Source organism: Melospiza melodia, chromosome 11 (genome assembly GCF_035770615.1).
Source record: "Melospiza melodia melodia isolate bMelMel2 chromosome 11, bMelMel2.pri, whole genome shotgun sequence".
NCBI lineage: Eukaryota > Metazoa > Chordata > Aves > Passeriformes > Passerellidae > Melospiza > Melospiza melodia.
Genome location: NC_086204.1, coordinates 3,921,569 through 3,941,133, shown reverse-complemented (window position 1 = coordinate 3,941,133; position 19,565 = coordinate 3,921,569). Strand labels below are relative to the sequence as shown.

The following is a 19,565-nucleotide window of genomic DNA, read 5'->3' as shown; positions in this document are numbered from 1 at the left end:
GAGATCACTGCCCTTATTTTGTCTGAGTTTGAGCAGCAGATTCTGTAGCTTCCCAAAGACCTGATGAGGTCTTTTGGATGCCGAAGGTGTTTGCTGAGCTGTTTTGTTCTTGTTGCTCCTCAGGCATACTACTATTGTGCCATTGTAGAAGATGTCATCCTGCGTTTTGCGTGGACCATCCAGATCTCCCTCACTTCCATGCAAATCTTTCCCTACGCTGCAGACATCATTTCTACTGTGTTTGCCCCACTTGAGGTGTTCCGGTAAGGCTGCTGGGCTGAGCAGCTCATTTCTCTTGGTTTTATTTTCACTTTTTTGTTCTACAACATCAGAATGGGGGGGAAGCACCTGGATCCTTGGATATGGAATATACTGGTTTTTGTTTCAAGGAGACCAGGATTAGCAGGAATATTTAATCCAAACAGGGTGCTGAGTGAAGAAAAGGGTAGGAGGCTTTGCCACAGTTTGGAGCTGAATCCTTCACATTGTGTTTGCAGTTCCTTCTGAGCCATGACATAATCTTGAAGGGTTAGTTTTTACCAAATTTCTTGAAATTTCCAACTAAAACTTCTCTTGAGTCTCAAGTTTCCAATTTTCAAACCTCTTTGTATTCTGTGTCATTGATTTGGATCCTGCAAGCTTCCAGGAGTTTTAAACACCTTTCCTGTAGCTGGAAACCCACCCCCACAGCTTCCTGGGAAGAACTTGATGCTGACCCTCTCTCATGTAGGTGCTGGAAGTGCCTTTTGTAGGAATGTGCCTCCTGTTGAGAGAGTGACAAGACTATCCTTTGTCCCCTCAAAAAGGAAAGAAGCCCAGAAGTTTCTCTCCTTGATTACATGAAAAAGCCACCTCAGAGGCCTGGGGGACTTCACCTCAAACTTAAGGATAGCCAATTGGACAGGAGCCAAAAAGTCCCACTTGAGCAATTTACTAGAAAAAGAAGTGAACAAAGAAACTAATGGCTTTTGTGGGGTGTTTTACCAGGAGCAAGAACCTCTGGCACCTGGCTCGGTTTTTCTCTGTTTATTATTTTACCTTTTATTAAACCTTTTTGTTTCCAACACTGCCACAGATGCCTTCCCACTGATTTTTATGCCTCCAAGGGTAGCTGTGCTACCTTGAGTGTGTTTTAGACCTCCAAAAGCTTATGAGACCTGGCTGGAAGAAGCTCCTATAACAGCATTTGCCTTGTAATGCTTGAACAATGTACCTCCACGCTGTCCATATGAGGATAGATTCTGTAGTTCTCCAGAGGAAAAATGTTGCTGTTAGCCACTAGATTTTTCTCCAGTGCTTTGCCAAACGCGGGAAACGCCTGCAAAAGTGGAACTCAGTTGGTAATTCTCATTTTTTCCTCTCCATCCATCCATCCATGCAGGCGGTTTGTGTGGAACTTCTTCCGCCTGGAGAACGAGCACCTGAACAACTGCGGGGAGTTCCGTGCCGTGAGGGACATCTCGGTGGCGCCGCTCAACGCCGACGACCTGACGCTCCTGGACCAGATGATGGACCAGGAGGACGGCGTGCGCAACCGCCGCAAGAGCAAGCAGTGGAAGCGCAGCCTGAGCGTGTCCCTGCGCCGGCCGCGCCTCGGCACACAGTACGTTCAGCCGTGCCCCAAATGACACCTTGTGCTGTTTGCACACCTGTTCTGTCCCCCCTGCGCTCTAAGTGTGCACAGTGCTCACAGGAGATTGCAGTTGTGCTTCCGTCCTGTTAAAGGCAAAACCTTTTCCGTTACCTCAAACTCTTCCCTTAGGATTCAGAAGCTGTCAGAATCATGTTTTTTGTCTAGTCTTCATCATTATCTAGAGACAACTTTATCCATGCCAGTAAGGTAATTTTTCCCATAAGTAGTGTTATTCCTACTGCTACATTTTTATGTAAGATATGATAATATTGTAGTACACATTTCTCATTCAACTATTTTTTTTCCCTCTTAGATTTCTACACCTTTTATTGAATAGAGATTTACTAGACCCAGTTAAATCAACCTTACTTGAGTCATCTAGCTTTATGACCTTTACTTGCTAGAAAATTATATATTTTATCATAATTCTGGACATTCTACATTGCTCTTTAAATGGATATCTAAATTTATATTTAGATTAACTGATAAAAAGGAAAGAAAAAGCTTAAAAGAAAGTAATAGAACTGCTACAGAAGCCTGCCCTGCAGCTGCTGCTGGTGCCTGTTGGTTGTTTATGGGCTGGGAGTCCTGCACTGAGAATGGCACAAAGGGTTGAAAGTCGTGCCAAGATTTTCAAAGTCACGCAAAGATTTTCAAAGTCATCAAAGGTAGGGCAGGTCCAACTAAGTAAACGAGCATTCCTCCCTCTGCCAGAGAATTAATCTATCCTTTAGGCATTTGGGGTTTACCAGAACCCCAAGTGGAAAGGAAAGGGAAACTCCTGAAATCAGGAAAGGGAGTTCCCGTTTTACTCACTCTTTTTACAAGGGTCCCCTCCTGCAGAAATAGGCTGCCAGAGGTTATAAATGCAAACTGGAGGAGAGGTTCTCCTCGAGCAGACATTTCTGAGAAAGAGGGAGAGGGGCTCTTTATACCTCATGGTGACAGAAGGGCCAATGGTTTTAAACTGAAAGAGGGCAGAGTTAGATTAGATATTAAGAAGAAATTCTTCTCTGTGAGGGTGGTGAGGCCCTGGCACAGGGTGCCCAGAGAAGCTGTGGATGCCCCTGGATCCCTGGAAGTGTTCAAGGCCAGGCTGGATTTGGCCCTGAGCAATATGGATGTCACTCACATCCCTGCCTCTGGCAGGGGGGTTGGAACCAGATGATCTTTAAGGTCCTTTCCAGCCCAAACCATTCCGTGTCTCTGTATGATTCCTGTTATTCTTTGGTTAAGGTTCATATGTAAGATCTCAGACTCCTTCCTCTCTCAAATCCAAACCCATACATTTTTTTTTCTTCCCAGCCATCATCCTTGCACCCCCAATGTTGCCCCACCCTGCACCCCAGCCCCTGAACCTGCCCACTGTGTGTTTTCCCTGCAGTTCCAGTGTCCCGTGTCCCTCCTGCCCTGGCAGCACAGCTGTGCCGCCCTACCCTTTGGCCAGGGAGCAAGCCGAGGCTGAGGCACAGCAGGTCAGGAGTGTTGTGCAATCCCTGCAGCACTGCCTGGGAGGGGTGGGAGAAGGAGGAGGAGGAGGGGGTGCTCTGGCCCCAGGGCTGTGCTTGGCTCTTGTCCCTGCACGGATGGGACCAATACCAACAGCCCCGAGGTGGCTGCTAGAGACTGAAAAATGTTCTGCAAAGGGAATGTGAGCCAAAGGCTGCTAGGGTTCCCTCCAGCCATGCCCATTTATCCCTCAGACATGCAGTGAGTGGAGATGTGCCAGGCATATCCCTAAAGGACTTCCTGCAGCCCAGCAGGAGATGGAGCAGGAACACTCCTGTGGATCCTGCAAGGGTTTGGTGGGGTTCTGTGGGGAGGGCTGAGCAGGTGCCCCACATGTCACAGCCTGGCAGGTGACACTGGCCATGGGCAGAGTGGGCAGTGCCACAGGAGGGGGATGCTGAGGGACAGCTGGGGATCTTTACAAGGCTCTGCAATTCCCAGGGAGAGTGGGAGGGTGTGAAACAGTAGATTGTTTATTCCCCCTCTGCAGAAGAAAGACATATTTTCCCTTTTTTTATTCCCCCAAGTGGACTGTGGGTTTGCTGTCTGCACGTCATTCCAGGAATTCCTTCTCCCCAGTGAGTGTTTTGTGTTTTGTTCTTTTCCAGGTCGAAGGCTTCTGACACAAAGGTATTGATAGAGGACCTAGCAAATGAAGTGAACACATGAGATGGCCACGTTCTCTTATTCCACATCCTTTGTTTTCTCGTTCTGTTCCCCTCTTCCCCAAGTAACCCGAGCTCTGGTACAGATCCAGCTGAAAACAGGAGAAAACACTGAACACGTTTTCTGAGCTCTTCCAGACCAGATCCTATGGACTCCAACAAGCTCACTGTGTTTCGTTTCTTTTCTTCTGGGTTAATTTTAATGTTCTATTTTAAACAAACAAACAAACAAACAAAAATAAAATATTTTACTTTGTTTTGCCAATAAAGAGGACAGTTCAGGAAAGAAGGATTGTTTACAGTCTCAACAAGGACATACAAACCTTATCTGGATAACGAAGCATCATAGGGACTCCCTCACGGGACAGTGCCAAGAGCACACTCAGTTTCTGCTTGGCCCGGTTTTGACTGGTTGAAACCGGACTTTTTAAATCTGATTTTTTTTGTTGTTGATTTTATTTTTCAGTTGTTTGGTTTTTTTTCTTTCATATCCAGCGCTGAGGCACTGGCTGCACTTGCAGGGAAAGTGCACTTAGAGCAGTATCTTCATTCATGAAGCTACTTTTTAATTTGATGTAACTTTTCTTATAATTTTTTGGAAATATGATGTATCTGTTGCATATAGTTTTCACATTATTTATGAAACTTAACAACCATATGAGAGTGATTTTGAGTCCTGTGCAATGAAGGTTGTAATGGTAAAACAAAGTGGGGAATGTAGATTTCCATCTCCAGGGTTGTGGGGTGATGCCCCCTGCAAATACCCCTTCAGTGAGACAACTTGCACCTGTGTGTACCTTCTCTCTCTTTTTATTTCTTTTCAATTTTATTTTAAACCAAAGTTTCTCTCTCTGATATTTTTTTAGTTGCTGCTGCTGCTTCTGGGCATGTCTCTCATGCCAGTTCAAAGCCAACTTCTCCACGTGTGAAAGTAGTGCAGATGATCCTAAGGAAAGGAGAGTTGGTTCCCACCAACAGCACAAACCACTGAGCGAGCAAAGGCTTTGGAACTTCATTCTCCAGATCCAAAAGTACTTTTCCAAGCCTTAGGTGTGTCATGAGGGCATCTCAGTCCGAGCAGGGAGCTTTTCAGGAATTCTCCAGCAGCCCAGCAAGGTGGGACAAGGCGAGGAGGTGTCAGTTCTCATGGGACAGAGGGGGTTCATCAGGCTGGGGCTTAGGAGTGGTGGTGTGTTTCAGGGAGCATGGAAAGAACTGTGGTGTGCCCACCTGATGGGGAAGGTGAGATGGAAACAGCTCTTCTGTGGCTCCTGGTTTAGCAAAAAGCCTCTGTTGGGCAGTGTCCTGGTCATCTGCCCCTTGGCTCATCTCATTCTCCCAGTTTGGCAAGTGGGATTCTTGAGCAGATTTGGGTAATGGACAGCTGAGCAAATCATGTTGGAAGAGAGATGTGAACTCGATGGTCTCGTTGGTCTCCCCTCCTCCTGGGAGGGAGCCATGGAGCCCTCAGAGTGCTGTGGTCCTTCCCTTCCCTTGTTCTCCCTGGGTGTTCCAGGGAAGGGTGACACTCCTGACGGAGGATCCTCACCTGGCTGGTGCCAGTTTGGGCAGTGGAATGGCAGGAATCTCTTCTCAGTTGCTGTTTGGTGGTTGTTTCCCTTAATCAGCACCAGAATGTTGCATTTCCACAGCTTGCCTGCTGTGCCTCTTGCCCAGAGGAGCTGAAGAAGGAAACTTGCTTCTCTTCATTTAGTTGGCAATAGATTAAAACCCTTTAAATAGATTAAAACCCTGTTGTGGTGCTGCTCCTCTCATCTCCCTCCGTGTGGGGCTGCTCTGGTGGGAGCAGAGCTGGATGAGTGGGGCTGTGCTGGATTCCTGCCTTTACCTCCCTCAGGTCAGCTCATGCTTTAAACAGAGCATTCCCATTCCCATGGAAGTGGAGTCTGGGATAAAGTCCCTTAAAATATTTCAGCCCCTTAAAATATTTCAGTTCCTAATTAGCACTGGTGCCATGTCCAAACCATGTGTGGGTATTTGCAGCAGTGGGAAATGGAGCCATCCCTGCCTGGGGAGCTGAGGGGAGGGCAGCTGAACTGGGAGGGAGAAAATCCAAAATTATTTGGATTTATTCAAATCAGGTAACACCACTGGGTGTTACTTAAGCAAAGTGTTGTGCTTTTTATACGAAGAATCTGAGCTTTACTGGTAATTATATTCCTTTCAGAAGGAAATTAAAAATGCAGAGAGACATTGTGAGCAGTTTGGTCTAGTGGAGGGTGTCCCTGCCTGTGGCAGGGGGTTGGACCTATATCGTTCTTAAGGTCCCTTCCAACCCAAACCATTCCATGGTTCTGTGATTTGGAAGTGGAGCCAGTCCCCTGGGAGCACCCTGCCTTCCTCAGCTGGGCTGGGGAGGGCAGGGCAGGGCTGGGTGGCCTGTGTCCATCTGTCCATCCTGCTGCTGTTCCATCCCACCCTCTGCTTCCCACCGTGACAGGGTGGGTCGGGTTGCAAGTGATTAAATTCTTATTCTGTAGTTTACCCAAATCCTTATGGGAAGCAAGAATTCAGTCTGTCCATCTGCCCTGCTCCTTGCTCTGCTCTTTCTCTTCCCTTTTTCTGTCTTTGCTGGCAGGAGAAGTAAGGAGAAAAAAAAAACAAAAACAAAAACAAAAAAAGGGAGGTGGCATGCTATGAGGAGCAAACATGATCTCCTAAAATAAAACATGGTCCCTTTTGGCAGTGAAGATGCTGTCTCGGGGGAAAGCAGCCTGAATTCCCAGAAGTGTGGCTTTTAAAGGCTCCTAGCTCCCAGCCCTGCATCTGCCTGTTCCCTCCCTCCCAGAGATTTCTGAGAAATCAGGCGTGCAGATTCCTCCTGAGAGCGAGCACTAAAGCTGGGATGGCTCCACGTCTACAGGAACATCTGGCCAATAAAGGGAGACCTAATGAAGCACAACAGATGGTGAGAGAAAATAGCCCTGTCCCTCCTTGGGAGCAGCAGGAGCCAGGGGATGGGGACATTTCCTGAGCTGGGCTCTGCTCAGGGGTGCCTGAGAACACTCCTGTAGGGACAGCAGCAGGGTGGCAGTCCAGAGGGACAGAGCAGCATCAAAAGGAGCTGAGGGGTTTATCCTCTGCTTTAGTTGTTGGGATGCAGCTGGGTGGGAGCTGGAAGCTGAGGAAGTCTTTAAGCTGTGGATTTCAGGTGCTGGGCTGTGCCTTGTGATTCAGTGGAGGTTGGATTGTACAGCTCTGAGGATGCTGTGGAGCTGCTTTGGTCTGGTGAAACCCATCAGGATGGTGCAGTCTAAGGAGAGGAGATGCCACCCTGTGGCATTTGTGACTTTTGGAGATTCCCTTTAAACTCCTTCTCCATGCTGATTCCTTCCAGCTTTCCATCCTGCTGCTCCTCTGGGGATTTTGGGGTTGCAGGGGGTGAGGTGTTGCAGCACCCAGAGTTTATTTGCTGGCTGGGGTTCCCCGTGTGGCTTTGGGAAACACCAGGTCCCTGTGCTTGGGCAGGGCAATGCCATGTGCCATGGGTGTGTTCCTGGCAGGACAGCAGGGCAGGATTGGGATCTTTGGACTCAGCAAGCAGGAGTGGCAGCTCTCCAATGAGAACTGATGCTGTCCCACCACGTTTTAAAAGAAATGCATTTGCAGCACTCCTGGCTGCAGCCTTTGTGTATCCAGTAAGCTCCTACCTCTCTCATCCAGGTGCATTCCCAAAGTCAGCTGGTGTTCATCCTACACATTTCCCAACCCTGCTCCTGGCCCTCCTCATTCTCTCAGTGTCTTTGCTGTTTGATTCCAATGAAAGGGGTCTGGCAGCAGCCTTCAGCATGAACATCTTGGAATGGGAGAGATCTCTGGTGGAAATCTCAGCAGAGCTGGATGCTGCTGCTCCTACTTCCCTAAAAACCCTTGTGCTGCTCCTTCTGCCTCTGTGCTGGTGCTCAGCTGCCAGGCCAGTGTGGCAGACAGGGAGGAAAGCACTTCCTGCTGCAGGAGATGACAATCCCTGGGGATTTCACTTCCAACGAGCAGTGGGGACAGTGTGAAGCCTTTGCTGTGTTTTGAATGGCCCAGGGGGTTTGGCCTTGTCCTGCAGGGATGTGCCCTGCCCTGCTCTGCTCACTGGGCTCCAGGGGCTGTGTCCCCAGCGTCAGGACATGTGCTGGGAAGTGTCCTGGGGCTGGGACGTGGCCTGGCAAGCTGGGACACAAAAGCCACTTTGCTCACATGCTGCATCCCAGCTCCGTGTCCTCCGTCCTCTCCTCCACCCTTCTGCCTTGCACTCACAGGGGGAAGGTGATCTTCTGCCTTAAACATTATTATTATTTTTTAATTTACATTTTTATTCCAGAAGGCAACCGGATTGTTTTGTCTCCTTGGAAAAGAGGGGCTGGGGCTCCTGGGGGAAGGGTGGTAAATCCCTGGGGTACCTCTGCAGCAGTCACGGCTGGGCTCAGTGGCTGTCACCTCATCAGACCTTGCCTCCTTTTCATGACCCCCATCCCAAATTCTGCACCTTGGGGCCAGCGTCCCCTGCTGCCACCGTGGGCTAAAGTGGTGTGTCACCATCCCTGGGGGCTCCAATCCCTGGGGAAGGAGAGGGAAGGGACCCAGCACGGGAAGCTCCCTGATGCTGACACCCCAGCCCTGCTCCCGGTGGGAGCCAAGGCTGCCCTGGCCCGGGCACCGCCCCTGCCTGGCACGGTGCCCTGCGGCCCTCAAACTCTGTAAACCAAATTGCAAACTCTTCACTCCAGAGGAGGAATTGGGCATCCTGGTGGAACTTGCCGTGACCTCTCCGTCCCGTAGGTCCTCGTGGCCAAGGATGGGCGCTCGGGAGGGGCCCAGAGTGGAAATGCCAAAGTTCCCCCCGGGCCCCGCTGCCGCCTTCCTCTCCCCCTCCCCGCTGTGTTGGTCTAAATGATCTTTCTATGAAGCCCTGTAGATGTCAAAAGTAATTATGGAGTGTGATTAGTCCTCTGTGGGTGCTTTCTTTCTTCCCCCCTCCTTTCTCTTTTGCTATCCCCTTCTCCACTCTTCTGTTTTGGCTCAGTGGAAAAGGTGAGGACAAAGAATTGCCGCTTGCTTGGACTCATGATGTATCTGTGACTGCGCTATTAGCTGTCTCCTCCTCCTCCTTCCTCCCCAAATGGATATAATTTTTGAAGTGTGGAATTCCCTTCTTGATAAGTAGGTTTGAAAAAAAAAAAAATACTGCACAATGTGATACTGTTTCATAGTTTCTAGGTGGTTGTATACAGCAAAGTTACTGTGATTGTGTTTTTTCAAAGGAAAAAGTGATTGGTTACGAAATCTGTCCTTTTTTCATTATTACAAGCTCTTTGTTTTCCAATGATCTGATGGCTCTTTTGTCCCTGGTCTGTGTGTGTCTTCCCAAGTGCCACCCCTGTGCTGCATCCACCCACGGAGCAATGGCTCCTGCTGCTCCTGCTCTCTTGGGAGCTGTGGGATGTCGCTGGAGGACATCCATGTCCTGGGAGGAGGTGGATGGAGGTGCTTGGAGGAGGGAGCTGTCTGAGGAGGGGTTGGAGGGGCTCACAGGAAGCAGCCCAGCTTTCCCCCAGCACCAGCCCAGCTCACACTCTGCATGCCAGGGGCTGGTGCTGGAGAAAACCCCCTGCCCAGACTGAGCTGTGCTGGCCACAGGCTCGTGGTCCTTTCGGGAGCCTTTGGTTGCCTCTCTCCAGCTGATCCCCAGTGCAAGGGGATGTCCTGCCAGCACAGTGTGTGACCAGTGCTGAGCAGCCCAGCCCTGGGTTGTTTGGGGTCTGTGCTTTTATTTTGCTCTTTAAATCTCTCCGTTGCCTCCTGCAATCAATCTGCCTCCAGAAGAGAGCCCAGAGCCTTGAAATCACTCTAAGCCTGCTGCTGCTCACAGCAGCCACTTCCCGGAGGTTTAATCCCAGCCACAGCTCCCTGCTGGCATTCCTGGCTGGTGGCAGGAGCCTGGCTGGTGGCAGGAGCCCTCCTGCCACCCTTGGCACCTCACCCCAGCTCCATGGGGACATCTCCCAGGCGTGTGTCACCTCCAGAGCCCAGGCAGAGGAGCCAGGATCCCTTTCTGGAATGGCCTGCAGGTAAGGATGGGTCCTGCTGTCACAGGGGAGGTTGTGGGGACCTCAGTGCTGGGGACAGGATGAGGGTGGCTCCTCTGCCCTGGGCTTTTCCACACAGAGCTCTCAGCTGGCCCTTCCTAGTGAAGATGCTCGTTCTGTCCCCCATGGAGTCCCCCTGTGTCAGCCCCGGTGGGGAAGGAAGGAAGGAAGGAAGCCCTTGGGCTCAGGTTTGGCTGTGATGAGGGCCCCATGGCCACCGGGGTGGCCGGGGACATTTTAAGAAGATAAAAGTGATTTCTTGCTGCTCGTGCTGGCAGGGGCCGGTGCGGCCAGAGCCAGGAGGATTAAAACAATTTCATAATCCTGGTGATTTCCTTTTGATCGGGATTATGAAACCAATCACGAATATCAAAAGCCACAGCTTAAAGCGGCAGCCGCAGCAGGGCCGGGACGCCCTGGGCCCCCTCAGAGCCCCGGTGCCCTCAGGAACGGCAGCCCTGGCACCTCCAGGTGAGCACTGCCCACCCAGGACCCCTGTCCTGTGTGGGGGGACATGGCGAGGGGCAGGATGGCAGTGTGGGTGTGCAGGGCCTGGGGAAAGGGGGCAGGATGGGGGTGTGGGTGTGCAGGGCTCAGGATGGGGGTGTGGGTGTGCAGGGCCTCGGGGAGGGGGTGTTGGTGTGCAGGGCCTCAGGATGGGGGCAGGATGGGGGTGTGGGTGTGCAGGGCTCAGGATGGGGGTGTGGGTGTGCAGGGCCTCAGGATGGGGGGCAGGATGGAGGTGTTGGTGTGCAGGGCTCAGGATGGGGGGCAGGATGGAGGTGTCGGTGTGCAGGGCCTCAGGATGGAGGGGAGAATGGGAGTGTGAGTGTGCAGGGCTCAGGATGGAGGTGTTGGTGTGCAGGGCTCAGGATGGGGGGCAGGATGGAGGTGACGGTGTGCAGGGCCTCAGAAGGGGTGCAGGATGGGGGTGTGGGTGTGCATGGCCTCAGGATGGAGAGGAGGATGGGGGTGTCGGTGTGCAGGGCATTGGGATGAGGGGCAGGATGGGGGTGTGGGTGTGCGGTGGACAGGCACGTTTGGCATGCCGTGTTTGGGGGTAGGGATGTGTAGGGATGCACCCAGCTCAGCTCCCACTGCTCTCCTCCACGGCCCTGGCTCGCCGTGGGTTCAAGCAGGATTTGGCCTCCGGGAAGCAGGGGAATTTAGCACAGCTGCAAACGTGTGATGCTCGCAGGGAGGTGCCGAGAGCCGGCGGAGCAGCGGGGACATGCGGGACAGCCCCCCGGCAGGGCCCGGCTCCGCTCCGCAGCCCACACAAAGGACATTCCTGAGGGAGGGCCGGGGCAGGATCCCTCCATCCCGGACCGCTGGGTTCCCCTCCTGTGGCGTTCCCTGGGTGGCGGAGGGGGTCAGCCCCTGTCCCCAGCGTGGCGGTGGCCGCCGTGGCCCTGCGGGGACCGGGCCGGCTTTGGCCGGGTGCGCGGAGAAGAGGAGGAGGAGGCCGGGGCGGGAGGCAGGGCCAGCACGGCCCCACAGCCCAGCCAAGCGGCTGAGCTCGGGCTCGGCTGGAGGGGCTGGGATTTGCTGGTTTGGCCGTTTTTTTTTTTTTAATTTCTTTTTTTCCCTCCCCTGCTTCCTTCCCTTCTTCCGCTTTCTTTCTCCTTCTTTCCCAGCCCTCTCCCGATGCTGCTCCGGGGGTAAGGACAGCCCTCGCATCCCGCCCGTGCCCCGTCCCGCTCAGCCTGGGGCTGTGAGGGGCTGTGGGGCGGCCATGGGGCCCGGGGGTGCCACGGGGATGCTCCTGCACCGCGGCCACGGGGGAGGCTCCTCCGGGGCCACCACGGGCACGGGATGGGACGGGATGCTGCCGGGGTGCAGGAGGGCAGCGGCTGCTCGGTGCCACTGGGCCGGAGAGGCGGGCACAGGACGAGTGCCACGTGTGGCCCCGGGGGCCGGGGCGGAGCAGGGGCTGGCTCTGGCTGCTGGCACCTCGACGAACTGTCGCCGGGAGGGATTTGTGTTCCGCGGAGAGTTGGGGCCCTGGTTTAGCTCAGGAAGTGTCAGTTCCCTCCGGGCTTTGTTGCCGGGTGCCCCTGGGCACCTGGAACAGTGTGGGTGGGCACTGCTGGCAGTGCTGCCCTGGCCCGGGCCACCCGTTTTGGGGAACGACCGATCCCTCATTGCTGCCCCATTCCTCCTGCTCCCTCATTGCTGCCCCATTCCCCCTGCTCCCTCATTGCTGCCCCATTCCCCCTGCTCCCCAGTGATGCTGGCAGGGTGTCGGTGCTCTGTATGGATGGGTGGCCTGGTGCTGTGTCACCTCGCTGTCCCCTTTCCCTCCAGGCAGGCACACGCCGGTGGCATTGCGTGCATTTACCCCGCAGGGCAGGTGGGGTGATGCCCTTTGTGGGCGGGCAGGGCTCATTCCCTGCGTTTCATCCCCGCAGGAGCCATGGAGGGGAGCCCTCCCGCTGAGGCGCGGCGCCTGCCGCGGCCCCCCAAGCAGCAGCACGCCCAGGGCGGCCGCGGCCCGGCCCCGCCGGAGCGCCCCGAGCCCCGCGGCCCGCACGCCGCGCTGGAGGCCAAGGTGAAGGCGCTCAAGGAGAAGCGGGGCGGGCGGCCCGGGACGCCCACGGCTGCCCCCGAGCGCCCCTCGCCCAAGAAGCCGCGGCCCCGGCGGGGAAAGGCGGACGTGGAGCCGCGGGTTCAGCTCCGCACGTACCTGACGGACGGGCTGCTGGACGGGGCCGAACCCGAGCCTGGCAGCGGCCCCGCGGCCCGCGGCGGCACCCCGGGGCTCTGGAGGGTGCCGGCAGCCAGGGGGGATGTGCCCGGCGGCGCCGAGCTGCCCCCGGACAAGGGCAGCAGCAGGTCCTGGCACTGCGCCTCCCTCCATGAGAGAGCCGCCCGGGATGAAGCGGCCCGGAGCCCGCTGAGGGAGCGGGGCCGAACCCCCGTGCCCGCGGCCCAGAGCTGGGAGCGGCTCTCGCTGGCTGAGCGCGTGGAGAGGAACCGGCGGCTGCTGCACGAGGTGCTGGGCCTCGCCGCTCCCGGTGCGTGGTTTGGGAAGGTGGGAGGGAGGGAAAACCTTTGGGATGACGGGAGTCCTCCAGCCTCCCTCTCTGCAGGTGCAGCTCCCTGCTGCCCCACACCCCAGGGCTGCCCCATCCCCTGCACGGCACGTAGGAGGTGGTCTGGGTGATACCTGCCAGTCCCCTCTGGTGTCCCGGTGAGGAACTTCACTGCTGAAAGCAAGAGCAAGAAAATTTCGGGGACACACTAGATCTGTGGGCATCACTGTCCCTTTGCAAGCTGCCGCCAGAAAAGAGAATAAAGTTTTTCTTTGATGGCCCCATGCCCCCATCCCCACAGTCCCACACCTACAGCCAGGTGCTGCTGCCCCACGTTCCACTCCTTTGGCATCTCCCAGAGGCAAATATCTGGGAGAGCCCTGTGGAGGGTGGTGGGATGGGATATATGGGGGTGCTATCAAGAGGATGGGGGGCTGCCATCCAACCAGGCTAATGCCTTGCCCTTCCTGCATTTCAGAGATGCCAGCGAGCGATGGGGACTGGGACTCGGGGGTTTCGCTGCAGGACGCTGAAGGCTGCAGGTAGGTCAGTCCCAGCCTGGCAGAAATGGACATTTCCTTCTTTCCCGCTCCCCACTCTTGTATTTTAAATGCACCCTTTGAAGCAGATCCAGAGAAGGGCTGTGGGGCAGCTGGTGAGGGAGTGTTGGGCCCCAGCGATGCTTTGGTGGAACAAGGGACAGAGCTGGGTGTCCCCTGGTGTCTGAGCTCAGGACATCCCTGCCAGGACACCAGGGCAGGCAGGGAGCTGGGGAAGAGGATGGGACAGAAATTTGCTCCAGGTGCTTAAGAGGATCGAGGCAGCAGGAGTGTGTAATCTTGTTGGGCTAATGGAAAACCTTACAGGTACGGACTAAAAATAAGGAGGTGGCATAGGCAGGTGAGAGGCTGGGGGCTGCAAAGGGCAGATCAGTGAGTGGGGAAAGCCCCCCAGTGTTGTGGTCACTGCCTCTGCTCTGCTCTGCTCTGGCAGCTGGATCAGTGGTGGGGGTGCAAGGCAGAGCCAGGGATGCAGCACCTCCCGTGGGCAGGGCAGCCAAGGCCTGGGGAGTTCTGGGCCTCCCGTGGTGCTGCTGGGGGGGCAGCGTGTGCCCACCGTGCTGCACTGAAGAGGTTAAGGCCGGGCTTCCCGGGGAGGCTGCCTGAGCTGATTATTTTAATCAGGAGGATTAGGGCCATGGCCAGCCGGGAAGGCAGTGGTGCAGCAGGGAGAGCTGTCAGGTCCCTCGCCCTGCACTCAGGGGGGGCTGGGAGTGCGGGGAAAGACCCCTGCAAGGGAAGGGAAGGCAGCAAGACAGTCGGGTCAGGGGGTCGCCCTAAACCTCCCTGGCTACAGGCAGGGATGGGAAGTGCTGCCTGTCCCCATTTCCCTGTCCACCTCTGGGATGCCCATGGCACAAAGCACTGGCTCGGCCGAGCCCGTGCCCGAGCTGGGCGGGTGCTGAGCCTGCCCCAAGGTCTCGCCTGGCCCCGGGGGTGCGGTGTGCCCGCCCGGCCATCCCCGGCGCGGCCGCCCGCCCGCCCATGAACGGCGGCCAAGCCCCGCTTTCCCCGGGCAGGGCAGCCTCGCCGTCACTGTTAAAGCACGTCTAATCCCTGTTATTTTTTCCTAATCCCGCTGCCTGCTGCGGGGCTGCAGGGCCTCGGTGGCCGGGCAGGAGCTGGAGCTGAGCCCGCGGCACGAGCAGGCCAAGCAGCTGCTGCAGCGCGCCCGCATGAAGGCCCGCACGAACCCGCTGCGCGCCAGCCACGACATCCTGCTGCTGCCCAGCGCCGTCCCGCAGCCCAGGTCAGTGCCCCACGGTGCTCCCAGCCCACAGCCGCGTTTGGGGCACATCCACGCGGGGTTTGGAGCCGGCATATGTGTGCAGGCGTGTGTGCAGAGCTGGGGTCTGACCCACTGCCTCATACCTGGGATGTGCTCGGTGTTTGGGATTTACTTGTGGGGGGTATCGGTGGTGGGAGGATGGCGTTTCCCAGCTGATGGGGAATGTTTTCCCGGGCGAAAGGGGAAACTGGTAGGAGGGAGAACTCCTCGCTGCTGGAGGCTGGACCACAGCGGCGTCTCGCCAGGTCATGTGCGGTGTGGTGTTCCCGGAATGATTAACCACACACCTCGGGCAGGGAATGGCCGATGGAGGTCGAGCCCTGCCAGCAGCCGCAGCCCCTCCGCATTTCAGTTTCAGGCTGGAGGGAAGCAGGGCTGTGCACAGCCCGGGGAGCACCGGGCGGGCTTTCCTCCTTGCGCTGCGTTTTGCACTTTCCTCCTTTCGCACCGGGTTTTCCCCCTCCCGCCCCGCTTTCCCAGGGTTGCCGAGCAGCTCGCCTGCAGGGCGTCCGTCTGTCTGTCCCCATGGCAGGGAGCCCGGCGGGCGGCCGAGCGTGGCCCCGCGGGACGGCGGGAGCCTGAGCGATTCATCCAGCGGGGAGTCGAGCTGCGGGCGGCCGCGGCGGCCGCGGGGACCGTCCCCGTCCCGAGTCCGCTTCGAGGACGAGTCGGCGCGGGACGCCGAGGTGCGGTACCTGGAGCGGCTGCAGCTGCGGCAGCGGCGGGCGCTGGGCTCGGCCCTCGCCTCGCCGGAGCCGGCGGGCAGCAGGCAGCCGGGGGACGGCGCCGGACAGCCCAAAGCCCGCGGGGGCGACCTCGTGGCCGGGGGCAAGTGCAGCGCCTGCGGCTCCTTGCTTGGTGCTGCCGCCGGCCGGGGCACGGACGCGCAAGCTGCCCCCGAGCTGGCCAAAAGCAGCCCTGCGGCACAAAGAAGCGTCCCAGGGGATGGCAGAGGGCCGGGCGCTGGCCAGACAGAGCCGAAAATCCGGCCTCTGGGCCCTGGAGGGTCCCCGCTGTGGATCCTGCCGTCCCGGCAGCGCATCCACACCGAGAAGATCAAGGAGACCTACATCGGGGATGTCACCTACATCGACGAGGTGGACTCGGCCCTGGAGAGCACCGACACCTCCGACGGCTGCCGGACGGACAGCGAGGAGGCCGGACCGCGCAGCCCCCACCTGCGGGGGCACCGCGACCCCCGCACCCGCGGGCACAGAACTCCCCGCGCTGCCCCGCAGCCCGAGCCCAGGGCCAGGCGGGGAACGTGTGCGGCCAGCGGCGGCCCCGAGGGCGGGGACTCGGGTCCGGGCGCCGTTTGCCCCCCACCCCCGGGAAGAACCAGCGGCCGGGAAGATGGGGAAGCCCATCGGCATCTGGCGGGCAGCAGCAAGGGAGCGATGAACACAGCTCGCCCCCCGCAGCAGCCCAGTGAGCCCCTGGAGCCTTCCCCGCAGCTGAGGAGCAGCACCCCCATCCCAGGCACGCACGTCCCTGCTCCCCCTCCCACCAAGAAGGCCTGCGCCCAGGTGCCTTGCAGGAAAGCGCTGTTCTCCGGCAGCAGCCGCCAGGCGCCCAGCCAAGCAGCCCGGGACCCGGAGCCCGATGCCGGCAGCACAGCCCCCTCGCAGCCCGGGGGCACGGCGGGCCCGGCCGAGCGCCGCAGCCCCTGCAGCCCCCGCTGGCTCCCGGGGAGCCCCCTCCGTGCCTTGTCCACCAACAACTGCAACAACACCCACGGGCAGGACGCCCCGGGGCCGGGCAGAGGTGAGGGACGCACGCATGGGGTGCTGGGGGTGTCCCCAATGAAACTGGCGTGTGACCGTCTCTCTGTGGCTGCAGGGACGCTGTCACACCCCGCTGGCAGCCCTGTCACCGCCGTGCCCCTCGAGGCTGCTGATCCTGCCGGGGAAGGTGCCGGGATGGCGGGAGCGCAGCCACAGCGGCACCCGGCCGGCAGCGCCGCGCACGGGTGAGTGAGCATGGGCAGCCCTGGCTTCCAAACCGGGCAGCCATGGCATTAAAAACGGGCAGCCCTGGCATCCCACACCGGGCAGCTCTGTCATCCAAACAGGGCAGCCATGGCATTAAAAACCGGCAGCCCTGGCATCCCACACCGGGCAGCTCTGGCATCCAAACCGGGCAGCCCTGGCATCCCACACCGGGCAGCTCTGGCATCCAAACAGGGCAGCCATGGCTCCTGTGGTGGTTTGACCAGGAAGAAGTGGGAATTCTGGGATGTTGTGGTCCCAGTTCTTCCTGGTCAAACCACCACAGTTCCCAAACTGGGCAGCCCTGGCATCCCACACCGGGCAGCTCTGGCATCCAAACAGGGCAGTCATGGCTTCCAGACTGGGCAGCCATGGCTCCCAAACTGGGCAGCCCTGGCTTCCCACACCGGGCAGCCCTGGCATCCCAAACCGGGCAGCCCTGAGCATCCCTCCTGAGCACTGCTGGGTTGAGCTCCCTGGCTCCAAAAACCCCGCAGAAACCGCGGTGTGGGTGTTTGGGGGAGCTGTGTTTCCCCACATCTGCTTCTGCCGGGGATGTTGGAGCAGATGTGACAGAGGTGTTTCGCTGGTGTTGGGTGAGGAAAATCAGCTGCCAGCCCTGTGCCTGGTGCTGCGTGTCTCAGACTGGCAGGAGAGCTCCAAGGTGGTGCTCGGTCCTCTGAGCCCTTGGGGCAGAGCAGGGGACTTCTGAGATGTGTTAAACCCCTGAAATAATGGAGAAAACAGGGAGGGAGCCCCTAGGGCCACTTTGGGTAGTGACAAACTTGTGTGTGCTGGGGCACTGCTGCGGGGAGGAGGCTGTTCCTGATCTCACTGTGCACCCCGATCTCAGCGTGCACCCCAGTCTTACTCTCTACCCCGGTCTCAGCGTGCTGCCGCTCTCGGGTGCAGGATGCAGCCCCAGCCCGGAGGCAGCTGCAGGTCCTGCAGACGCTCGGGGTGTGACCGCCGCGCCTCTCCTCCTCCCCGCAGGGAGCCGGGCCGGCCTGTGAGCCGCAAGGGCAGCGGCGCTTCGGCCTCGGGGCTGAAGAAGCTCCTGTGCAGCCTGAGCCAGAGCACCAAGCAGCGCCTGGGCCGCTTCCGCTGCTACAGCATGGAGCAGCTGCCAGCCCCCGGCGGGTCCCCGCAGGGCAGCCCCGGCGTCAAGAAGTCACCGTCCCTGCAGTCCCTGCAGCTGGTGAACGTGGACATGCGGGGGTGCCATGAGGAGACACAAGGGAAAGAATGCTGGGCTGGGATGAAGTGTGCCTGAGTGTGGATTTGTGGCTCAGGTGGTCCTGGAGGGGGTGTGGGGGGATGAGCCACCCCAAACCTGCTGTGTTTGAAAAGCCCAGAGCCAATTGGGAAGTGGAAGGGGGAAGGAGGGAGAGAGGGGTGGTAGTGGAAGAGCAGATATGCTCATCCCTCCTCAGCAGCGAGCTGGGGAGTGCTCCAGGGGGGTGGGATGTCCTAATTCCTCTACTCCTCCTCCTCCATTCCCTCGGCACATGATGTCCGTCCCTTCACATTGTGGTGAAGAACTGCGGTACTGCACAATGTTTGTCCCCATCTCAGCCAGGTGTTTGTCCCCAGGTGTCACCCTTCTGCCAGCCCCAAAAAGCTGCCTCTATCCAGAGCCTGCATCCCCAGCTGGGGAAGACACCTCGTGCCAGTGCCTACCTCCTGCCCCAGAGCGCGGCTGACAGGTAGGACCGGGCCCGGCACATCCCTGCGGTGCCCAGGACGCTGCGCTGGGGTGCTGTGGTGGCTCAGTGCCACCAGGGGCTGCGGCACTTCCCTTGTCCCCTCTCCCCGCAGGAAGGGGGGCTCGGGGCCGCAGCGCTCGCTGAGCGTGGAGGACATCGGGGCGCCGGGGCAGCCCCGCGCGGTGGGGCGCGTGGTGCAGGTGTTCCCCGATGGCACCAGCCAGCTGGAGCTGCAGCGACCGCCCCGCGGCGCCTTCGGCTTCTCCGTCACCTCCGGGCACGGCCGGCCCGACACAGGTAATCCCAAAGCTTGGCACACTCTGATCCCTCCGTGGTTGCTCCTGTCCCAGCCCAGGGGTGAGCTCGGGCACCGGTGCAGGGGGTTGCTCCATTGCTGCGGAGCGCTTGCCTTGGGACACAAGCCCTCACCAAAGGCTGTTTATCGCAGGTTTGTTTCTGTACAGCCCCTGGGCTCTCACCCATCCCCGTTCCCCCGCAGGTGTCTACGTGCAGGAGATGGCGGATGCTGGCACGGCCAAGCTCTACGCGGGGCTCCTGGCCGTGGGGGACGAGATCCTGCAGGTGAACGGCGCGGCCGTCTCGGGGCTGGGGCTGGCCGGGCTCCGGCAGCTGCTGCTGAGCGCTGACAGTCTGTCCCTGCGAGTGCTGCGGCACCGCCCCGCGCCGCGCTAGCCCCGCCACCGCCCCTGTGGAGGCTGCCCAGAGGAGGAGGAGCGTGTCCCAGTGATGGGAGAAGGACAATGTCCCGCTGATGTCCTAGGATGCTGCAGAATGGCATGGACCAAGCTGCCTCACAGTGCCGGGACCAGCCCGGCTCCACTGCAGTGGCTTTCCTTGTACCCCTGGGAGAGAGTGTGGGAGCAAGGACATCCCAGAGCCTCCAGGAGCTGCCCAGGTGTGGGGGACAGAGGACAGCTTGGCCCCAGCAGAGCTGGGTGGGTCTGTTCTGCAGGCACTGGGCTGACCAGCATGGGGACACCCCATCTCTGTGACCCCAGGAGACAGAGGGCTTCCTGCCAGCACTGCCACCTTGTGCTGGAGGGCTGGTGAGGTTCTTTTAAA

The 19,565-nt window shown here is 58.3% G+C and overlaps 2 protein-coding genes across 2 annotated transcripts in view; both read left to right on the top strand.

Annotated features, from left to right (window-relative positions):
* XPR1 (xenotropic and polytropic retrovirus receptor 1) overlaps positions 1-4,096 on the top strand; it is a 110,547-nt gene extending 106,451 nt beyond the window's left edge. The window contains exons 13-15 of the mRNA XM_063165368.1: positions 124-263; positions 1,382-1,603; positions 3,751-4,096. Coding sequence (XP_063021438.1) covers positions 124-263; positions 1,382-1,603; positions 3,751-3,811 — 423 coding nt within the window. The 3' untranslated portion in view covers positions 3,812-4,096. The remainder of the gene's footprint in view (positions 1-123; positions 264-1,381; positions 1,604-3,750) is intronic.
* A 5,182-nt stretch (positions 4,097-9,278) lies between these two features.
* On the top strand, positions 9,279-19,175 carry KIAA1614 (KIAA1614 ortholog). Its single transcript, XM_063165197.1, is given in 11 exon segments — positions 9,279-9,545; positions 9,547-9,785; positions 9,787-9,887; positions 12,317-12,922; positions 13,419-13,482; positions 14,600-14,749; positions 15,321-16,757; positions 17,770-17,974; positions 18,370-18,482; positions 18,595-18,779; positions 18,982-19,175. Coding segments are annotated over 11 exon segments (3,561 nt in total).
* Positions 19,176-19,565: the final 390 nt, after the last annotated feature.